At 40.4% G+C, this 21,635-nt stretch overlaps 1 protein-coding gene across 2 annotated transcripts in view; it reads right to left on the bottom strand.

The window, feature by feature from the left end:
• The window catches only part of ofcc1 (orofacial cleft 1 candidate 1), a 50,278-nt gene that overhangs the window by 6,985 nt on the left and 21,658 nt on the right, over positions 1 to 21,635 (bottom strand). Inside the window, exons 3-4 of one of the 2 annotated variants that reach the window (XM_061758872.1) lie at positions 16,374 to 16,512; positions 16,089 to 16,181 (exon numbers count right to left, since the gene is read on the bottom strand). In XM_061758872.1, the coding sequence (XP_061614856.1) occupies positions 16,132 to 16,181; positions 16,374 to 16,512 (189 nt within the window). In that variant the 3' untranslated portion in view covers positions 16,089 to 16,131. Of the gene's footprint in view, positions 1 to 11,981; positions 16,182 to 16,373; positions 16,513 to 21,635 lie in introns of those variants that run through there. The other variant, XM_061758871.1, reaches the window with a different exon arrangement.

Below are 21,635 nucleotides of genomic sequence, written 5' to 3'. Positions count from 1 at the left end.
TATGACAGCATACGCTCCTTCAAGCTGAAGCTGTCATTCTGGGAGACGCAATTTGCTGGTGGTGATGCAGCTCACTTCCCCCTTCTGAAAAATGTGCACGCAACCCAACCCGTCGCAGACATGAAGCGTTTCGAAGATAAAATAACGGGACTGTTCCCGGAGTTGGCGGCACGGTGGAGGACTGGTTAGAGCGTCAGCCTCACAGTTCTGAGGACCGGGGTTCAATCCCCGGCCCCGCCTGTGTGGAGTTTGCATGTTCTCCCCGTGTCTGCGTGGGTTTTCTCCGGGCACTCCAGTTTCCTCCCACATCCCAAAAACATGCATGAATTGGAGACTCGAAATTGTCCGTAGGTGTGAATGTGAGTGCAAATGGTTGTTTGTTTGTATGTGCCCTGCGATTGGCTGGCAATCAAACTGTCAAGCATTTCAGAAAAGCATTATCATTAAACATCACCATATATAAATTAATGATGGTTGTTGTTCAGTCATCAGTCGTATTAAAAAAAAAAAAAAAAAAACATTTCGCACTGTGCATGTAAACTTATGAGCAGAATTGTACATATATGCATGTCATATGTTCCCCTGTCGTATTGGAATGAAAGTGTAGTCTACACCTTTTTCATAACCTCTAGGTGGCATACTAGAATGAAGGTGTACAAATTTTTCATAACCTCTAGGGGGCGGTGGCATAGTGGAATGAAAATGTACAGCTTTTTCATAACCTCTAGATGGCGGCATACATTGATAAAATGTGAAAGTCTTTTTCTTTTTCTCCTATACCTATGTATAATGCGCACTATTGACTTTTGACAATTTTTGTGGGGTTAAAAAATTCGCATTATACACAAGAAATTATGGTATGTTCAGCAGTCAAAAATCATGAATTGGAGATACAGGATTTTTGATCATTTGCTGAAATGATTTTACATAATGACATCTGGTTAATGAAAGTCGAACAGCTGCTTTGTGAAAAGAAGTAGGGCATTACAAACAAACGCAACACAAGGAGGACTAGAATGCTTATGAATGTTTTCAGCCTTCCCCCAAATTGAGGACACACTTTTAAGGTCAGCGGAGTGCTGCGGAAGTGCAGCGGGTTGCAGAATGTTGCCGGCACTCGGCTCGGTGAGTTGCTGAATCTCGTCGACGTCTGTGGCAAGGTCACGGCAGGAGGCATAAATGGGACTTGATGGCTCTGTTGTTCCATGTCATCCGCCGTGCTCTCCTCCATACCATTTGGGGACGGCACTGCTGAGTGCAGCTGACATGGTGTACGCACAAAAGAGGCAAGCCGTGCTCGAGAGAAAAAAAATAAGGGTGGCAAAAATAGAGCCTATTCCTACTGTGTTGAGACACAAGCTTCAGTTAGCCCACACAATGAATTGCTGATGCATTTCCTGTATTCATCCCAAAGCTTTTTATCCTGCCCTTCACACACTCATCTCTGTGACAAACTAAGAGTATTTTTCGTATTTGTTAAATGACACGGGGAAAAAAACTAATGGAAGTGGACCCTAATGCTACTCCAGACTTCTTTTTCTCTTCTTTTGCAAATGCATTCTTTTACTGCAAATTATAACCATAAAAAGAGCCTCTGATCCAACCCATTCTGTTAAATTAATAGAAGCACGCAAAAAAATGTAATGATAGCAATTAAGTCTGGAAAATGCTAATTTTATAGTCAAGGACGATTAGCTCATTTATAGCATGTGCTGGAATTATGCCAGACGAAGGTAATTTAGATCGGGGTTGCTCACGGTTACATCATGATGAATAGGAGATGAGCGGGGCGAAATCACGCACACCTCCAATCACACAACTCTCGATAACACGAGGAACGCGAATGCTGTCAGCGACAACTGCTGGTCCACAGGAAAGAAATGAGAGTGTGGCTGTGCGAGGGTAAAATCTATTTTGCAAAAGAGGGAGAAATATTAGAGTGTTGCAAAAAGGCCACTTGAGCTCTGACCATAGGCTTGAAAAGCTCTGGTCTTGAAGCTCTGGTGGCAAAAGGCAATGCATTAAGCGGATAAGCATCGTATTTCTTTAGAAATAAATGCTGACTTTTACACTGAAACAAATTTCAACAGATAGACACCATAACAGTCTTTTTTTCCTTGCACGCCCTGGTAACCTCGTAATGGTCATTGCCCAAGATTAAAATATTCACATCAAAACTCCACACCCGAGTGACATTTGAAAGCAAGGATTTTGAAAGCCTAACTGCATCGGGTAGTGTGAAATGCTCACATAAGTTAATTATTAGAGAAAGGCAGCTGTAATGACATTAATCTTTTATAGGAGGTCTGCCTGGTGCAATGATCTCTAATAGCTTAACATTTCACTTTAGCACTCCCTCCATGCTAGTACAGTACATGATGAACATTGATAGGCCTCATTGGTACCAACAGCTGCCTTTTCATGTGTCATAAAAATTGTTGCAACTTTTCTTTTTGTCACCTTTGCTGGGAGTCATGATTTTATTCATTTGCACAAAAACGGAGTCACGATAAGTAGAATTCTCTATAATGCATCGTATATGTGCAGATGTGAACGGGAACAAAAGCAGCAAGAATAGGCAGCATGTATGTGGTGACGATGCATGAATTAGCAATACTTCACATGCGGTATATGGAGATGGGAATGATGTCAGCAATATTAACTACCAGCGGTAGTGACAAATCTAAGAGACCAAATTTGGTAACCGTACGTCTGCCAAAAGTTCCAATCGTCACTGTGCTACAGGATTTTAGTCACTAACTTCTTTTTACACAAAAACTATAGCATTAAATTAGGACCCTTTTTGGTTTTTGCATCGTTTAGCGGTGGTTATGATGGCAAATAGTTTCACCCTGGAACTCATTATTTCTATTTTCATTGTATCCCATGGGAGAAAATGTTTTGAAAATGAAATCAGCTAACTAAATCAGACTAACTAAATCTTCAAATTAATCAGAGTCCGAGAGTGATGAATCTCAATATGCTTGAGACGTAACGAAACATGATGGTTCATGTTTGATTTGCCCGTCTCAAAATAATGAACATATCAGAATATCAACAGAGGGAGACACAATTTACTGAGGAATGCGTGTAAATACTCCAGGACAGATTCCAGTATACTTTTAACTTTACTATATCAAAGAGCAAAACATTTGGCTCAAACAGAGAAAATGACCAGTAACGGTCACAAAACCAATAATGCCATTTCACTTTGTCAACAGTGATCAAATCAATTCCCAATATTCCTCTATTCACTTGGATTTCGACTGCAGGAGAGGATTTAAGAGCTGGAAATGTATTGTGATAGAATGAGATATATTTCACAGATACTCATTTTTATTTCTTTAAAAAAAAAAAAAAAAATCTGTAGTTTTATGAGTAACAATTGCATGCAGGTCATACAATGCACCTGGGTTGGACTCTCTTCGGCCCCCATCCATCTCTCACACAGATTGTCCCCTGGTAGGCAGAGGCCTGCCACGTTAATGGAAACGAGGCGATGCTGGGAGCATAGAGCCTGGAGAAGCCGGAAATGATCCCTCAGGCCATTGCTGCCACAGGATGAAATAGCGAGACTATTACCGTGGAGTTGTAAAGCCCCACACGCTCCACGCACTATCATAATAGAATATTGATTCTATCAGATGCCAGGCCATGGCCTGTCCCCACAATGAAGAAAACGACCACTAAAGGTCATTGTGCGAAAGAACCGAGTGGGGGAGAGCGAGAAAGAAGAGCAGGAACCATTGAAACCATCACAATCAAGAGTTGCAACTGTGTGCATAGAGTTAACCCTATACACAGAATTTCCGTTGTTCAATTCAATTCTTGTTCTGTTCAGCATCTGTCTCGCGCACAGCCATAAGTAACGGGAAGCAATTTGAACTATTAATTGTTGATCAAGGCAGTTGGGAAAAGCGCCAAAGGAAAAGGATGACAAAAAGGCACCCACCATGTGAACAGCAGCACAAGCAGGAGACGTTTATGCTTGATTGGAGCAATTTAATGTTTTCTTACCCCCCCCCCCAAAAAAAAACGCTCACAAATCCTGGGAGGACAGTTAAGAAAATGAGTTTTTAATCATCCAAAAAGCTGCGGTGCCTTGCTTCTCCTGATGGCCCCATATTGAAGACTTGGAGCTATTAGAGGGGGCTTCACTGGAGGAGGCTGTTCAGAGCAACAGTTGTTGTTGCTGATGTTCCTTAAGGCGCTCGTGGAACAATGGCGTTTATGATGGAACAAAGAAGAAAATTCAGAATTAAAAAAAAACAAAAAGTGAAAAAGCCTACAGTATTTTACTGGCAACGACAACAAACAAACAAAACATAGATTACCAACAAAAATGAATATCCCCTATATTAAAGTAATTAAAAATTTCTTATAATAAAATACATCAAAATACAATAAATTAGTAAAATGTAAATACATATAATACAATCCATTATTTGAAAAATACAATTTCAATTTATATTTTTGATATCATTTATCAGGAGTAGGAATCAACTTAAGCTTGTTAGAAATGTAGAACATTCTTTATGTATTTGAACAATATTTTGGCAAAACAACAAAAGAAACACTGGACTTTGTAAGGGATTCAGGGAGGCATAATGCTCAACATTGCCACACAATCCATTAGGAAATTGACAAATCTTTGCCGTGACATTCTGGCCTTCACAAACTTCATGATGAATTTTGTTTTTGTGGAGCCCTTTCGGAAAATATATTCATGAAATCTCAATGTCAGATGAAACGAGTCATCTTTTAAGCAGAGCTTGACTGTGACACACTATCCCTCATTCCTATTCCAGCCAGGCTTTATTTAGTCAAATAAACACCCATTTGTCTTGTGGTTTTTCTATTTTTCTTTCGCCACTCAGTTCTATGTGTTTTCTTTTTGTTTTCTGTTCTCTCACCCACGCACACAGCGCTGGTAATTGAACAGCAGTGATTGTCGAAGGCCACAGTAAAGAAACCTGCCATTGTAGCATCAAGTATAATCAGTTTGATGAGTCGTGTATATGCTCTCATACTCAAAGTAATGTGATATTGATTTGGCGTTCTCATATACTAGTACTCCTCGCTTACGACACACTGATGATTGGCTTTTCACAAATTGTGGCATAATGTTTTATTCCCCGAGCCTTCTCTTTATCCCCAGCTGCGTTTCCATTGTGTTGCAAAGAACAGGTTTGCATACAATTTGACCAAATCTAGGAATAAGCAACTCCATTTTCATCCCGTTTCATTCATCGTGCCGCTCTTATTTGTCGCCTCAACTCAACTCAATTCAATTTAACTTTATTTCTCGAACACTTTAACATAATCCACATCGTGTAAGCAAACAACTGCAGTTTTCTAACAGCCTTTCGTTCATCCGCTGTCGAGTAAGACACATTCAGCATGAAAGGTTCAATTTCTCTCATTTCACTTTACTTGATTTTAGTGCCAGCTCTCATCCCTCTCCATATCTCCTCTGGGATGCATTCTTTGTCATTCTAGCATTGCAGACAAACAGCGACGCTTCACTAGCACCGATATTCTCTGCTCAACAAAATACAACTGTCAAAACACTACAATAGTGCAAATGGCCCAGGACAACACAAAGAGGATGTAAAGTGTAAAATAAGGGCGAAAGTAATGGAGCAGCTTGAAAACAATCTGCTGGTGAAGGCACAGAGAACAACAAGCGCTGATACTCTCGGCTTGGGAATCTCATGGCCAAAAACGCTGAAAATGGTCCAAAAAGGGGTAAGACAAACATGTGCTTAGCTTTCACAAATTGGGGATGATCACTGAAAAAAAACAAAACTAATGTATCATTTATTGTAGGACTGTCCCTTCTTTCTCATGCAAAATCATGCGGGCAGAGTGATGGAAGTCATAGAGAGGTGGATGAATGAATGGAAGAAAATGACAAATGATGAATGAATCACAGTGGAGGCAGGCAGAACATTGCAGGTGTCCACACCAAGCCAGTCACTATTGATTAGCGTGTGCGTGATAAAGAAAGTGGAGGACATATAGTACATGCACTTGGTGACTACTTGACATGTGATCTAGAGTCACTGAATATGCAGATGTGTGCATTTTACACACGTGCATGGGTGTGCATGTTTGGTCTATGGATGAAAACATCTCGCACACACAACAGAGGGCCTACTCGTGGAAAATCAATATGCCAGTGATAGAAATATGCTAGATTGATCCGAGCTCCTCCCAGTCTCTGTCCAAAAGCCAAATAATGACCTCCTGATCTCCATGCAAAACATTAAAATGGATCATAGCATAAAGGACTCCCTCAATGAAGCTTCAAAAAAAGTTCAATTGTGATTTTTAATAAATATCTGTGCACTCGGGTTGATTTATTGTTTAAGTAAGAAATATCCAGGTGAGACCTCCTTGGGTTTAATGAAAATACACCATCGTAACACTGTATGCATGTGAAATAACCCTCTATTGTTGCTTAAAATTTAAAAAAAAAACATTTTCCGAAAAGTGTAATTGAACTGAACAGATGACCAATTGCTTTCAAAATGTCTGATTGTAAAAGGTCGCCAGATGTTGCAATAGCCCCTAACTATAACAATACAGTTATAGTGGGAAATTTGATATGTCAGAGCTCCTACTTATAAAGTCTTTGTAGACTGAAGGACAATAATGGTACAACATCCACTCTGCATCAGCATTAATTCATTTAACAAGTAACAAAAACAGAACAAGGCTGCCAATACTCTGCTGTATGGATTGTAATGCAACTCTGATGTTAAATGACACACTGATTGAGCTCCTCAGCCATTTATTTGTTTATTTTTGTAAACTTTTGACTGGAGCTCAAACCTCGGAAGTTCCACGTGTGAAATGTGTCAGATAATATTGCTAAAGGCAGACTCAAATGATCATGTCATCTTAATTGGAGCGAATCCATATTTTTCACATCAGCAGTTGCTTTAAATCATCTTAAATGTATAATGTATCATTGCCGCCATGCAATTGACTGATGACCTCTATAGGGTCGCCTCACACTCAAAGTCAGTTGGGATAGGTTCTTGCTCACCCGCAACCCTGAGGACTGGTGGTATAGGAAATAGATGAAAATTGATGACAGAATAGTATCAAGATAGACATTGATAAAATAAAGCCATGTTGAATGTATGGTTGGACTTTTTGCAAATGCCAGAAATGCAGCTGTAATTGAGATTTGGATGAAATTGTATGTGCTTATGTGTTAGCAGTGTGGCTGTGATGCAGAGGAAGACAAATGTGGACAAAAGAAAAATGTTCCTCACATGTGTAGCATTTTTCCCAAGGCTGGATGAGCCAACTGAGTGCGCCATTGTTACCTTCCCACACTATCGTCAACACCGCCACTTTGTGAGTGATGACTCTCCTCCAGGAGCTAACAGCTGTATGTGCAAATCATGCATATAAATCAATTACAGGGGCCCTATGTACTTTAAATGCGCCCATTAATTAAGCAGTGTCAGAGCCAATGAACCGTGAAGTTCATTACATTTTTTAGCATTGAAACCCTGGATTATTTGAAGAGTCTGCGCAATGATTGGGCTGATAGCTCAATGTCAGGAAAATGACTTGTGAAATGTCAGTAATGTTGTGTGTTTTAATGTCGAGCTGACTCATGAATTTAACACTAGAGGGTGGATCAAAAAGAAATGTGGAAGAACAACAGCAATATGACCAGTGACATGTACCGCTTTAAACTCATTTTCCACTGCACAGCCAGCTTGACACAGCTCTGTAAACCACTGATCCCTTTTTTTCCCATTGGCAAAAACAAGTAGTACCACGCACTATTATTACAGCATGGTCAATTGTGGTGCAATACCATTTGGGCAATGTAAACAACAGCTGGTTGCCCATTGGTCAAGGAGTTTTGTCATCATGGCATCGTTGTAACATTTAATGTAAACATGTAACAAGGAATGACAGAAAATAAACACATTTTGCTGTGCCTTATTTCCGGACAAAGCAGTAATATTACTGCTTCTTATATTAGGTGCCGCCTAAAATAAATATATCTTTAAATACTGTATTGTATTGATTTAAAAAAATAATAAATTATATGCATTTGCTGTCCACCAAATGTGAAACATACTCAAAGTTGGTGTAAGTTGGTGTGCAATGATACAAATAGAGACATTCAGCTGTAGTTTGTGTTTAGGCCACATGTGGACGTGTGCCATGTTCCTTTGTGCCACACTTCTTCAAGTTGCTGTGAGATGACAGGAGAGGGGGGGTTCAGAGAAAAGAAGCTGGGCCCAGCTGCCTGGCATTAAGCAATGACCTCTGCATAATGAAAGATGGCGTCTACATTTCCCACTCATTACAAGGTTCCACACTGTGACAAGATTTGCATATTCATATATTTTTTTTCACTCCACCTCCCCTCCCTTTTTTCGCCCACTGCAAATGATTTCTCCTGTGAGCAGGACATCTGCCCACCCGACTCTACTCAAATAAATAAATATGTGTGCAGGCAGGCACATGATCTATCCAGATGCCACTAAAATATGGCACAACGTTGACATGCTCGTATGGGCCTTCTGTCCTTTTTTCCTTCCTTTTGCAAGTGTTTTGCACAGCTTAAACACCAGGATATCATGTTCAGGGTCAGCAAAGAAGAATACAGCTAGGATGAAAACACCTGACAGAGGTCTTGAACGTATATCTGATTTGCATATTAGCGCTTTTGAACAAAACAATGCTTGTAACTCTTGTTCTGTGTTCCTCTAGTCACTGAATCAGTCCATAAGGGTTTGGGCTTGAGTCAACGGGTGGGAAAACTACGGCCCGCGGGCCACATAAGGCCCGTTGGTCTTTTCAAGCCGGCCTGCCAAAGTTTGGTACAGAATCGGCCATATCATATCAAAATCATGACTACATTCATTTGACCTTGTCCTGTAATGCCAAGTGGTTCCACCAGCTTGTCCTGTAATGCCCAGTGGTTCCACCAGGTAGCGCAGTAGGTACAGTGATACGTTGACTTGACTTTGGCTGTTCTGTTTTTACTCTGCTACTGCTCTGAACCCTTCTTCAACCATGAGTGGGCCAAAGAAAAGAAAAGTCGACAGTGACTGCCAAGTGTTTAATATAGAATGGAATTCTAAATACTTTTTCACTGAAATCCGGTCAAAGGCTGTATCAGAATCAGAATCATCTTTATTTGCCAAGTATGTCAAAAACACACAAGGAATTTGTCTCCGGTAGTTGGAGCCGCTCTAGAACGACAACAGACAGTCAATTGACAGAGAATACTTTGGAGACATAAAAAACAGAGTCACTGAGCAATAAAAGGTTACCAGTAATGTGGTAATGCCGGTACAATTATTATTATTTTGGGACAATTTTGCAAAAAGAGGCAGAGTCCTCTTGCAATTAGAGGAGATTGAAATGACAAATAGAACAATAGTTCGGTGCAATGACCATTGTGCAAAGGGCAAAGCGATTTAAAGAAATTGATGCAGTTTAAAGTGACAAGTAGTGCGATAATCTGGGACAATGTCGATTGTGCAAATGTTGCAGATACTCCTCAGTCAGTGTGCAAGTGGTGCAGATGCTAATCTGGCATGAGTGGCCAGTATTGGTCAACAACAGATAGCAAATAGTTCAGCGTGGCAAGACAAATACAGTGAGTGCATGAGTAATGTATAATTGGCCCGACAGAGATGGGACAACAAACTCAAGAAAAAATTGTCATCATGTTGCAATGGAGTTGTAAGTCAACTGTTTAAGAAGTTAACGCAAAAAGAATGTAGCATCTTATCAATGTTTAAAACAAAGCAAAAAATAAAAAATACAATTAAAACAGCGCACAGTGCAAGAAATATTTTAAAGTTTTTAACCTGGACTTTAAAACATTCACACTTGGGGCTGACGTCACTTCTGTTGGCAACTTTTTCCATTTGTGTGCAGCACAACCGCTGAATGCTGCTTCACCATGTTTACTTTGGACTCTGTGCTCCATTATTTGACCTGACTCTGTAGATCTCCGAGGGGTTTATATTCAATTAGCATTTCTTTCATATGTTCAGGACCTAAACCATTTAGTGATTTATAGACCAGTAGCAGAACTTTGTCTTTTGGGGGAGTCCAGTCAAAAGACCATTACAATAGTCAAGTCTACTTGAGATAAAAGAATGGCACACTTTGGATGAAAAAATGCCTGATCTCCATAGCGGTGTGAAGAATGTTGTTTGTATCTGTTTTGCAGCCACGACCCCTCACATATCAGTCAGATTTGGAGGTAAGATTTTTCATGGGTGGAGGAGGGGCCCGTCGCATCTTACTGGACGTTGGTAAGAAAATGCAGTTTCCTGCTACAGTATACTGTACGCACAATGTAAATTTAAGAAAAATACTGTTGATTATCTAAAAGAGGAAACCAATTGGTTGTTCCTTATTAAGTGTCTCATTTTCTCTTGTGTATTCATAATTGCTCTTTAACCAAACAAATATTATTTATAATATATATTTTATCCCCGTACTTGATTATTCGAAAGCAATTGTCAGTAGAATACTTGATTACTAATTGCAGCACTATTTTTATTTGTGACAGGTCTGTTTAATGACACTTCAGAAATAAAGTGAGAAAAAGTAAGTCACAGGGTAGCATTTTCATAAAATAACTGAAAACCTCTTATCAATCGGTTTTGAAGGGACAATAAACAAAGCCCCACTTGACGATTAGCTTTGAAGGTGCAAATACTTTGATTAACCCACTAGTTTTCTTATAAAGGTTCAATGCACTTGTTTATGAAGTTTGTTTTGATAAATATGGATTTTAAAATATATTAAATATATAAATCTACTATATAATATATACATACGGTATTAATTAAATATTATATATATTAACATGTATTTTTATTTTGTTGGTAAAAGGACTCAAAAAGTGTAGGACTCGCGACTTGACCTGGGACTTGCCTGTCTCGACTTGGGACTTGACTCGGGACTTGAGGGCAAAGACTTGAGACTTACTCAGACTTGTAAAGCAATGACTTGGTCCGACCTCTGCTATTTACTAATGTTATAGCTCCACAATTTTCTTTGCATATTTGTATTAACTTCTAACATGTATAATGTATTCAGAAACAAATCTCTGAATTCACTTTATAGGGTCTTAAAGTTTAGTTTTGGAAGGTCAAGTGAGGATAGTACGATTGAAACAGTTGTTAGTGTAATGTGCCAGCCTCCCATAACATGTAAATAACATTTCAGAGTATAAAGCATAGCAACGAATTTCAATATTTATTTTTTTGTGATGTAAAAATCAATCATGAAACTATTGAAAGTACAAAAATAAACATGCAAAGCAGCCAAAGTGTGAATTTGAATCCCTTTCATTTATTGGGTAAGTTTAATTCAAATGAATCAGGCTTTGCCCAAAGAGTTGCCGATATCAACAAGTAGCATAATGATCTCGGCAGCACTTCTGAATGCAAACTGTGTTATGTGAATACCTCAAGCTGAGGGCTATATGAATATAGAATTTGACGTGGTTTATTTTTTCATCCCTCCCTCTCCTTGTCACTTGGGCTACATCCCCAGGTTGACTAGGCTCTAAGCAGAGCAGATGCAGACACACACACACACACACACACACACACTAACTTCAAAAACTTGCAGTTCTTTCATAAAAGCTCTGCAAAATTTGTTTTTCTTTTAACATAAATCAGTAAATGTGTGGCGCTGAGACCTAGCGGCATGTCTTTGCCCCCCCCCCCCTCCCATAATTTTTTCTCCCAGGGACCAATTTGAATTTTAGATTATGTGGAAACGGTGTTTGTCCTCAGCAATCAAATATTTGAACCAGTGCAGTACCTTCAACCACTCTGCAGCTACCCCCTTTAGCAACATTTGTAAAAGGCTTTGTTGGTGCGATGAAAAAGGTGCGAGTATGGTAAAAGAAGCCTTTTTTCAAAATGATCAGTAGAAATGAACCAAAATGAAAACAGATCACAAGAGAAAGTTTCTGTTCTTTATTGGAAATGCTTTTACCAATCAAATCTAGCAGTGCACTATTTTCCAACTCGCACACTATTCTGGGTAAAGTCAGTTGCAGTATAAGCTCTTGAAATGTGCTCAAAATTGCTCATGAAAGCAATTAACAATACTGCACTGCTTACTTCAGCAAGATAAGAATATTTTGCTTACAGTACATTGTGAATTCCACCACTACATCCATGTTCTAATCCACGTTTTAATGAGATAAAAATACAACATGAGACACATCTACTACTTCCATCCGTTTTCTGTACCGCTTCTCCTCACAAGGGTCGCGGAAACCGAAGTGCCCGGAGAAAAGCCACGCAGGCACGGGGAGAACATGCAAACTCCACACAGGCGAGGCTGGGATTTTAACCCCGGTCCTCAGAACTGGGAGGCAGACGTGCTAACCAGTCGGTCACGGTGCCGCCACAGCTACTGTTTAATAAACTAAAATGTATATAATACGCGCAATAAAAAAATAATACAGCAATCTTATAATCATATAATAAAATGATAGAGTTGTCAGAAAGGTCCCTTGTCATCACATTGAACTTACTCAAAGTAAATGAGACTTTCTCATCTGTTTAAGTTTTTACACCCATCTCCTGTCTTGTCAAAGTAATGGATGCCATGCTAGGGCATCTTTTCAATCACGGACATACATAAAATATAGCTCGATAGAGCGTCAGGTGGGTATTCGTAAAAGGGCACATAATCCAAACAGTAACAAACAGTACAGTGAGGCAGAGAACAGGGCGATGCTGGCAGTGTCAATGCGAAAAAAACCTAAATCGCTATGACAAATGATATGTGAGGAGTGACGAAGGTATAGGCCACATGGAGACTAGCAAGAGAATCTTGTCATCTATCCTGTGAGAGGCAGTATCTCTGCTTAATGTTGGTAATGTGAGTGCTCGAATTGGGCCGGGGGGGTCTGGGTTTTTTAGCTCTGGCTTGTGTCAAAGCAGATAGACATATAAGACATACAACATGGTTATTCTATCTAGCACAACAATATGTCTAATTTTAAAAATACACAAATGAATAAATACAAACGGCAACTTTTTGGATTTCATTTTTGTTCACCGTTTACTGTTGAACACGAACGTTCATCTTTTTCTTTTTCTTTTTGCCTTCTGTCTAAATAAATATGAGCTAACCCATACCAAACAAACTGCACGTTTGTCTTTGATTGATGTTCAATGTCTTGTGAAATAGATCCACTATTGGGCGCCATTAAAACCAGGAAAGGAATCATCATGAGTTGGTTGGAGTGCAATAATACAAACACCAATTTCAGTGAAGTTGGGACATTGTATAAAATGTAAATAAAAGCAAAACACATCCATCCATCCATTTTCTTTTACCCCTTCTCCTCACTAGGGTCGCGGGCTGCTCGAGCCTATCCCAGCTATCTTCGGGCGGGAACCATGAACTGGTTGCCAGCCAATCGCAGGGCACATATAAACAAACAACCATTTGCACTCACATTCACACCTACGGGCAATTTAGAGTCTTCAATCAACCTACCACACATGTTTTTGGGATGTGGGAGGAAACCGGAGTGCCCGGAGAAAACACAATGATTTCCAAATCCTTTTCAACCTATGTTCAATTGAATACACTACAAAGACGAGATATTTAAATGTTCAAACTGATAAACTTTATTGTTTTTTTTTGTTGTGGCAAATATTCACTCATTTTGAATTTGATGCCTGCATCACATTACAAAAAAGATGGGACAGGGGCATGTTACATCACCTTTCCTTTTAACACCACCCAGTAAGTGTTTGGTAACTGAGGACACTAATTGCTGAAGCTTTGTAGGTATAATTCTTTTTTATGTACAACATCAGTTGCTCAACAGTCCGGAATCTCCATTGTCGTATTTTGTGCTTCATGATGCACCACACATTTTCAAGGAGAGACAGGTCTGGACTGCTGGCAGTCCAATCTAGTACTCACACTCTTTTACAACGAAGCCACTCTGTTGTAGCACGTGCAGAATGTGGTTTGCCATTGTCTTGCTGAAATAAGCAGGGATGTCCATGAAAAAGACGTTGCTTGGATGGCAGCATATGTTGCTCCAAAATCTATGTGTACCTTTTAGCATGAATGGTCTCTTCACAGATGTGCAAGTTGCCTATTTGATCACGCAGTTGCTCACAAAGTGGCGAACCTCTCCCAATCCTTGCTTGTGAACAACTGAGTCTTTTCGGGGATGATCTTTTTTTTTTTTTTTTTTTTTTATTCAATCATGACACTCACCTGTTTCCAATTAACCTGTTTCAAACAAGTGTTTTTTTTTTTTTTTAGCATTCCCCAACCTCCAGCCTTTTGTTGTCCTGGAATTTTTTGGAACATGTTGCAGGCATCAAATTCAAAATGAGAAAATATTTGCAAAAAAACAACAACTTTCATCACTTTGAACATTAAATATCTTGTCTTTGTACCGTATTCAATAGAATATAGGTTGAAAAGGATTTACAAATCATTGTATTCTGTTTTTATTTACGTTCCACACGAAATCCCAACTTCATTGGAATTGGGGTTTGTATTAGCGTAGGAATTCTGAGAAATGTTGTTTTGGCATTGTGCTGCTCACAGCAAGAAGCATAACAGAAGATATTACCGCATTGTGATTGGACGCTTGGCGATGCCCGAACACCATTTTACCCACACCACTTTTATGCGTGATTCTGCTGTTGAATTTGTGTTTATTCACGTGTCAATACATTGAAGGCTGAAAATTAGACAACGAGCAACTGTCAGGCCAAAGAAGTGTGTCCATGCAAACATATCCAAAATGGCCCTTATATGTAATGGCTCACCATAAGGAATTAATAGAACTGTCCGGTTATTACACCTTGACTTTAGTTTAGCACGGCAGATTAGCAATCTATAAAATCTTTAAAGGCTGGCCCTCTACGACATCTGCGCCTGATCCCTATCATCCCGGTGCACCACGGCTGGGACACATGCTAATAAGCTCCCAGCCTTTAATTAAGCAATATGTGTAAGTAGCCGGCCATTATGGCCTGATTTGTGAGCCACTACATTACACTAAGCACCGACTAGCAGACACGTATTCAATACAAATCAAGATGGCTGGAATATTATCCCGCTTGGGAAGCCGATAGTGATGTTTTATCACTTAATTTGAGATCAGTAACTTTTACATTAGTTATTGCCTAGTTGCATTCACAAGTTTTCATCAAATTTGCATCTTCTACTTGTAATTGGATTTAATTTCTGGTTTTAACGTATAATTATCATTGCTATCTCGAAGTATCTGTTGATTCGACATTTCATTCATTCAAGTGTCAAAACATTGCTTCCAAACAAGCTGAAAGTTCGAGTTACGCTGGAATCAATGGGAGCGTTCACCTGAGTTCCATTTTAAAAGAGTCAATTAATGACCTAATTAAATTACGGAAGCATTGCAGCGCTTCTCAGAATAAGAAAAGTACATTGACTCATCTGAATCAAATGCGAAAATTCTGACTCAGCGTTTGTTGTTTTTTTTAACGCGAAAATTGACTCGACTTATGAAGCACTCGTTCGTAGCTCTAATAGTTACTAATAGTATTTTTTTTTATGAATTCCAGGATTATGAGAACATTTTTGTTCTCCTTAATTTTCAGTAAAATTAAGGTTATTTGGTGGGAGGTGCCATCCCGTTATACTTTTATGGTGACAGTCTTATATAGGCATTACGGTGGAGTAATGGTTAGCATATCTGCCACGCAGTTGAGAGGTTCTGGGTAAACAGCTCGGCTCTTGTGCGGAGTCTGCATGTTCTCTTTGTTTGTGTCGGTTTTCTGCGGGTCGTCCAGCTTCCTCCAACATGCCAAAAACATAAAACATTGAAGACTGTAAATAGTCTATAGTTGTTAGGTTGTATCAATGTTTGCCCAATGACAGCTCTCACAAGCTCCATCTCTCCCATGACCCTTACGAGGAAAAACACTATAGAAGAAGGATGGATGGATAAATTGATAAATACTGACAAAGCTCAACATATACCTCGCACCCTGAGTCAAAGTGACAGTTGTTATATGACAGTAGTTTAGTGTTCAAACCTTTTGGCCCCTTGCTTTGTTCTTATTGGTTGGGGTCTTGTGCTTAACTGGAGTCATACCTGCTTCCTCCTTCTGGCTCAACACGAGGGCACCCTGAGGGAACAGAGACGCCATTAGAACTGTGCAAATTCAGTTAAACAAACGACGGGAAGAAAATGTTTGCACAAGTTGGAGGCTTGCATGTTTGACATGAGGCAGTGGCGTCTCCTCCAATGTGTACTTGTCATTATGTTTTATCATTTTGTGGGAAAAAAAATGCAAGCCTAATTCTTTTACATCACTCACGTCCAAAAAGCTTATGTCTTTTCCGTAGCTGGTGGGTGACGTCTGAGCTGTCCTGAGCCATCCTCCGAGGTCCTGATCGCTGGCCTGCAAAGGGTGTCATCCTGGTTGCATTGTCTAAGCCTTCCAGGTCGCCAATCACCTTCAGGAAAATGTAAAAACATAGACAAATGCATGAACTAAGTGACTAGCTTGAACAGAGTAGCTTCAGCAAAGCCTAGCAGACAGTTAGACCGGGATTGTACGCCGGTCCTCAGAACTGTGAGGCAGACGCTCTAACCAGTCGTCCACCATGCCGCCATATTGTCATATTTAATCAGTAATGTTGAGATATTGCAGGCATTTTTTTATTACCAAAAACCCATTGTTACAGTAACTTGAACAATAGTTGATCAAACAATTATCCTTGACTTTTGATTTCAAAACTAGTTATCCATCATTTTCTTTGTGTATATGTAATAATATGATGAGGCGATTAAACATTTATATGGTTTTGCTGTCATAACGGCCCTTTGAGGGAAGCCATAACTACATTGTTGCCTGCAACATATATGAGTTTGACACCGCTGGCCTGCGTGATGTTTGTGAAGTTTAAACGAATAATTGCATCATTTACCAATAAACTGTTAACAACGTTGATGGGGAAGGGGGGCACCTGAACCCGTTTGGATGCCACCCCCCAATCCTAATATGGATCACTACCAAAGTAAAGACGTTCATAGATACAAACTTCTAGCATATTCCTGAATTAAGAAAATGTGATTGTACTCACGGATCTGCACCACCTCAAACTTAAAAAAAGAAAATTCTTTCTTCTTTCCTTATCTATCCAACACTATCTCAACAAAATAATTGACGTCATGTTTGCTAATCCTGCAACTAACAAACGAAAACCTCAACCATGACCTCCATGGCACTATAGGTACAGTGCAGACCTCTGCCAAGGCCAACCACGTTATCGATCTAATTTAGATCGTTGACATTTGGTACGCTATACACACTTGAATTATTTTTGAATCAGACATATGCGGTAGCAATTGCCTGATTTAAAAATAATTTTATTTTGCAATGTTGACAAAAGGTTTGTGGAAAAATTCCTGAAAATGAAACAACCTTATCTCATCCCTCAAGAACCCATCCATTTTCTGAACCGCTTCTCCTCACGAGGGTCGCGGGCGTGCTGGAGCCTATCCCAGCTATCATCGGGCAGGAGGCGGGGTACAACCTGAACTGGTTGCCAGCCAATCCACTCCATTCACTTCGGTTCCATGTGGAAAAATGTCACCAGGCACTGGTTTTACAGTAGCAAATTGCAGAGATAAAACAGCCAAGTTGAAAATGTGCCAGAGAGAGTTTCTTTATCTAAAACTTGTACAAACTTGCCAGATAATTATATGCGGTGTACTTTGGAGAAGTCCTCCTGCTAAGCAGATATGGCTGCCAGCGAGGCATTAATCTCCTCATGCAACATACAGTATATAGCCAAGGACGTTCTCCTCTGTCTTGTAGCCACACACATATACACACGGACACACAGACACACACACACACACACACACACACGTGGCGTTCAGAGCACACTCAATTCCTTTATAAATCAGATTCATATTTCTGAGGGCTGACGATGACCTCATGGCAAATGAAGCGTGGGTCCTCCAGCACCAAAGCGGCAATCAAACTAGTGGCGGAGTAATTACAAAAAAGAGAGGCAGGAGGGAGAATTGATGTGTTTTGTCAATTAATGTTGCTGCAAGGTGTTTTTCAAAAGGTTAACCTCTTCATATTCTCTGCATGTTAAATTAGGTCAATATTGGGGCGGCCAAGACCCAAATGGCTTGCCAGGTGAGTGGTGATGACAAAGGGAAGCTCCTTCATGACAGAGTTCATGGCTTGTCAGCTAAGAATTAGTCCTACTTGCGTTTCTTAGTCATCATCTCTGTGTGGAGTTGGTGTCATATTATTTAGAGAAGTCTATTCTTCATAATTTGGTGGAACAGTTTGATGAAGTCCCTTTCCTGTCCCCAGTTAACACCCTGGGCTGATTGCCAGCCAAACACAAGTCAAATATAGACACATCTCCAGGGAGCAGACATCATCATTGCGGAGATCTACACAGAAGGGGGTCATCTGATCAGAGAACAGCTGATTGTGAAGATCTGGACCCCAGAAGAAATGCCCTAGGGGTGGAGAGACTCAATGATTGTCACAATCTACAAACAAAAGGGGGACACCATGGAATATCTCTCCTGTCAACCGCTGAAAAAGATTTGCCCCTTTCACAAACAATCATCTCAAGTCTATCGCTGAAAAGATCCTGTCCGAGGAACAATGCAGATTCTGACCATTTAGAGGGACAACATACATAATGTTCACCATCTGATAACCACAGGAGAAATACAATGAACAGCATCAGCCACTCTAGCTTGCCTTAATTGACCTCACCACGGCATTTGACAGTTTGTGCTGTCCCTTGCTGTGAAAGATCCTAAAGAAGACAGGCTGCCTCAAAATGTTGGTCAACATCATCCTAATTCTCCACAAGAACATTCTCGCCTCAGTTCTCATCAATGCTGACAATACCGAATCCGAAAAAAGGTAAAACTGGTGTAAAACAGGGCTCTGTCTTTGCACCGCTCATTACTCTCTTCATCTTTGTAGCTACCATGCTCAACATGATCGGGGACAACATTCCACTAGGAATCAATATCGAGTATCAAATCGATGGAAAATGTTTCAACCTCATTCAATTAAGGGCCAAGACCAAGGTACACCAGATCTCACTCTTGGACTTCCAGTATGCTGAGGACAACAGTTGTCTCATTGCCCACTGAAGAAGGAAACAAATCCTGGAAGTATTCAATTATGCTTCCACCAAGGACAACATCTCGAGAAGACATTTTGGACATGTGTGCCGGAACAACATATGGCAGACTCCACACTCGTGTCACACTCACGTCTCCACCTTGGGAAAGAAAACAAGACATTGGAGTACAAAGTGGTTGTGATGCCAACACTGCTTTACAGATCCAAGACTTGGACAACGTTCTGTAGTGATATGATATGATATGATATGATATGATATGAAGAACAATATCGCAGATAAAAGAGGCCCAAATGAGCTTCTTCCGCAGGATCTCCCTTTGAGATAGGGTGGGAATCTCAGTCATCCACAAGGGGCTCAGGTTTGAGTCGCTGCTCGCATGCCTGCTGTACATGGACACCTCACCAGTGAGGTGTTCTGGGCATGTTCCACCAGGAGGACGCCTCGGGAAAAACCCAAGACTATGTCTCTCGGCTGACCTGGCAATGCCTTGTAGTTCCCCTAGAACAGCTGGATGAAGTGGCTGGGGACAGGGAAGTCTGAGCTTACCCGCTTAGGATGCTGCCGCCGTGACCCGACGCCGGATAAGCGGAGGATGGCTGGATGGATGGACAGACAGTAAGCAGCAAGTTGAATATTTCCCAGTGGTCTCGAATGCAAAATCTTTGGGCAGGCGTCCCAATACTTCTGTCTAGCCTTTTTCAAAAAAATTCAGACTGAAGCGTAATACATAATGGAACAAAGCAATTGCAGTATAAAACAGCAGAAGGTGTACAGTGTTTTGAAACGACATACCCTCTCCAAAAGTGTTTCAGCACATCACCCAGAAAAAAAAGAGAACAAGCACTGCTGAAATTGCAAGTGAAAAGTGTTTTCTATTTATCCTTGTCGCTGGAGATACTCTTCATCAGCGTTTTTTTTTCTTCTTTTGGCGCCATAAATAATTTGCGGGGAGAGGTAATAGTCAAGCTGGCGGAGCCTTAGTTGTGCATCTTTAATGGAAGTTTTACAGAACCAGAGCCAGTTTTTGCATATGCTGCCGCCACCCATATGGAGCGAGGAGACAAAAACGAGAGCACAGTTGTCCGCCGACACTTAAGCACTAGCCCGCAAGGAAAAGAGCGACACGGGGGGACATAAACCCACTGTGGTTTTAGGAGGAAAGATAATGACTTTGCCTGCATTAATTTCTTCATCAGCCATCTTGTTTCTGCAGACAGAGCGCTTACGAGGCCTTCATTGAAGGTCCTCCGTTATATGGATGCCGTTCCCTGTGTCATTTCGGCCCTAACTGTTGTTGTCAGCAGAGCTTTTTGTGAGCTGGCATCTGTGGAACATCTGTTTCATAGGTAATGAGTGTTTGCGAAGCTACACCTCACTTTACCTTCAATGTCTTTTTTTCGCTACATGCATGCAGACTGATGACAATGTTTTGTCTTGTTGTGATTCCGCTCAACAATTCCACCAGCATGGTCAATATCACAGAAGCGCCCTGGGCCATATGCAGAGTGAGAGCATATGAGGGATCATTAATATTAACTTTCTTTGAGTGGAAGTCAATAAAGACCTCATTATTGTGACATTTTACCACACATTTGCACCATTTCATTCGCACCAAATATTAATCTTTCAAAACGGGGAGAAAATACTTCAAACAACATACAGTAACTGGTTGAATAATAGCTTTATAATCAATAGACATTTTCATTTTTCACAACTGCTTGTCTTTTCCTCACATTTCAGCAAACAGGACACACCTGACTGTTGGGTTCCTACCAAACAGTGTCTAACAATGTCCATAGCTCAGAGCCGTTCTTCCGGGACTTGAATTGTTAAGGTGTTCGTTTAGACAAATTTAGGCTGTAAATGTGTGAGTAATATGCAAAGCCGCCGGCCCCCGGCGCTGTGGTCATGTTAGTCTAAGGGAGGAGCTCCTCCTCCGGGGCATTGGCGTCCAGGACGCTGCCTATGAAAACAGAGCACTTTAAAGGAAATGAGCCATCCGTCAATATTGCCTCAGTAAATGGAAGCAGCCGTCTTAAGGAGCACAATTAGCCTTGGTAACTAGCTGGGAAGAGAGTGCAGTCACGTTATTACATATTTAAATCAGGTTCAATATTTGTATCACTGTCGATCTCGGAGGGCAGGTTTCACCAAAGATTTTACAACTGAAAAAGAGGTTGTTTTTAAAATGAAACGCAAAGACATTTTCTCTGCCATGTAGAAAACAACATCGAAGAATATAACTTCCTTAAATATACGTTGTACTCTCTATAGAAAGTCATATATTTGCATTTTAGATGCATTAACTAATATATCCAAAGGTTTCCACACAAAACGGGGCCCTAGTCAATATCACAACTTACATACATATACAGTATACATGTATGTGCTGATGTTACAGCAATACAATTTAGTTTGGGTCTTCAAATTTGGTTTGAGAA

The sequence above is a fragment of the Phyllopteryx taeniolatus genome, chromosome 20, assembly GCF_024500385.1.
Source record: "Phyllopteryx taeniolatus isolate TA_2022b chromosome 20, UOR_Ptae_1.2, whole genome shotgun sequence".
Classification (NCBI taxonomy): domain Eukaryota; kingdom Metazoa; phylum Chordata; class Actinopteri; order Syngnathiformes; family Syngnathidae; genus Phyllopteryx; species Phyllopteryx taeniolatus.
The sequence above is the reverse complement of the archived record's forward strand: the minus strand, read 5'-3'. Positions and strand labels throughout refer to the sequence as shown.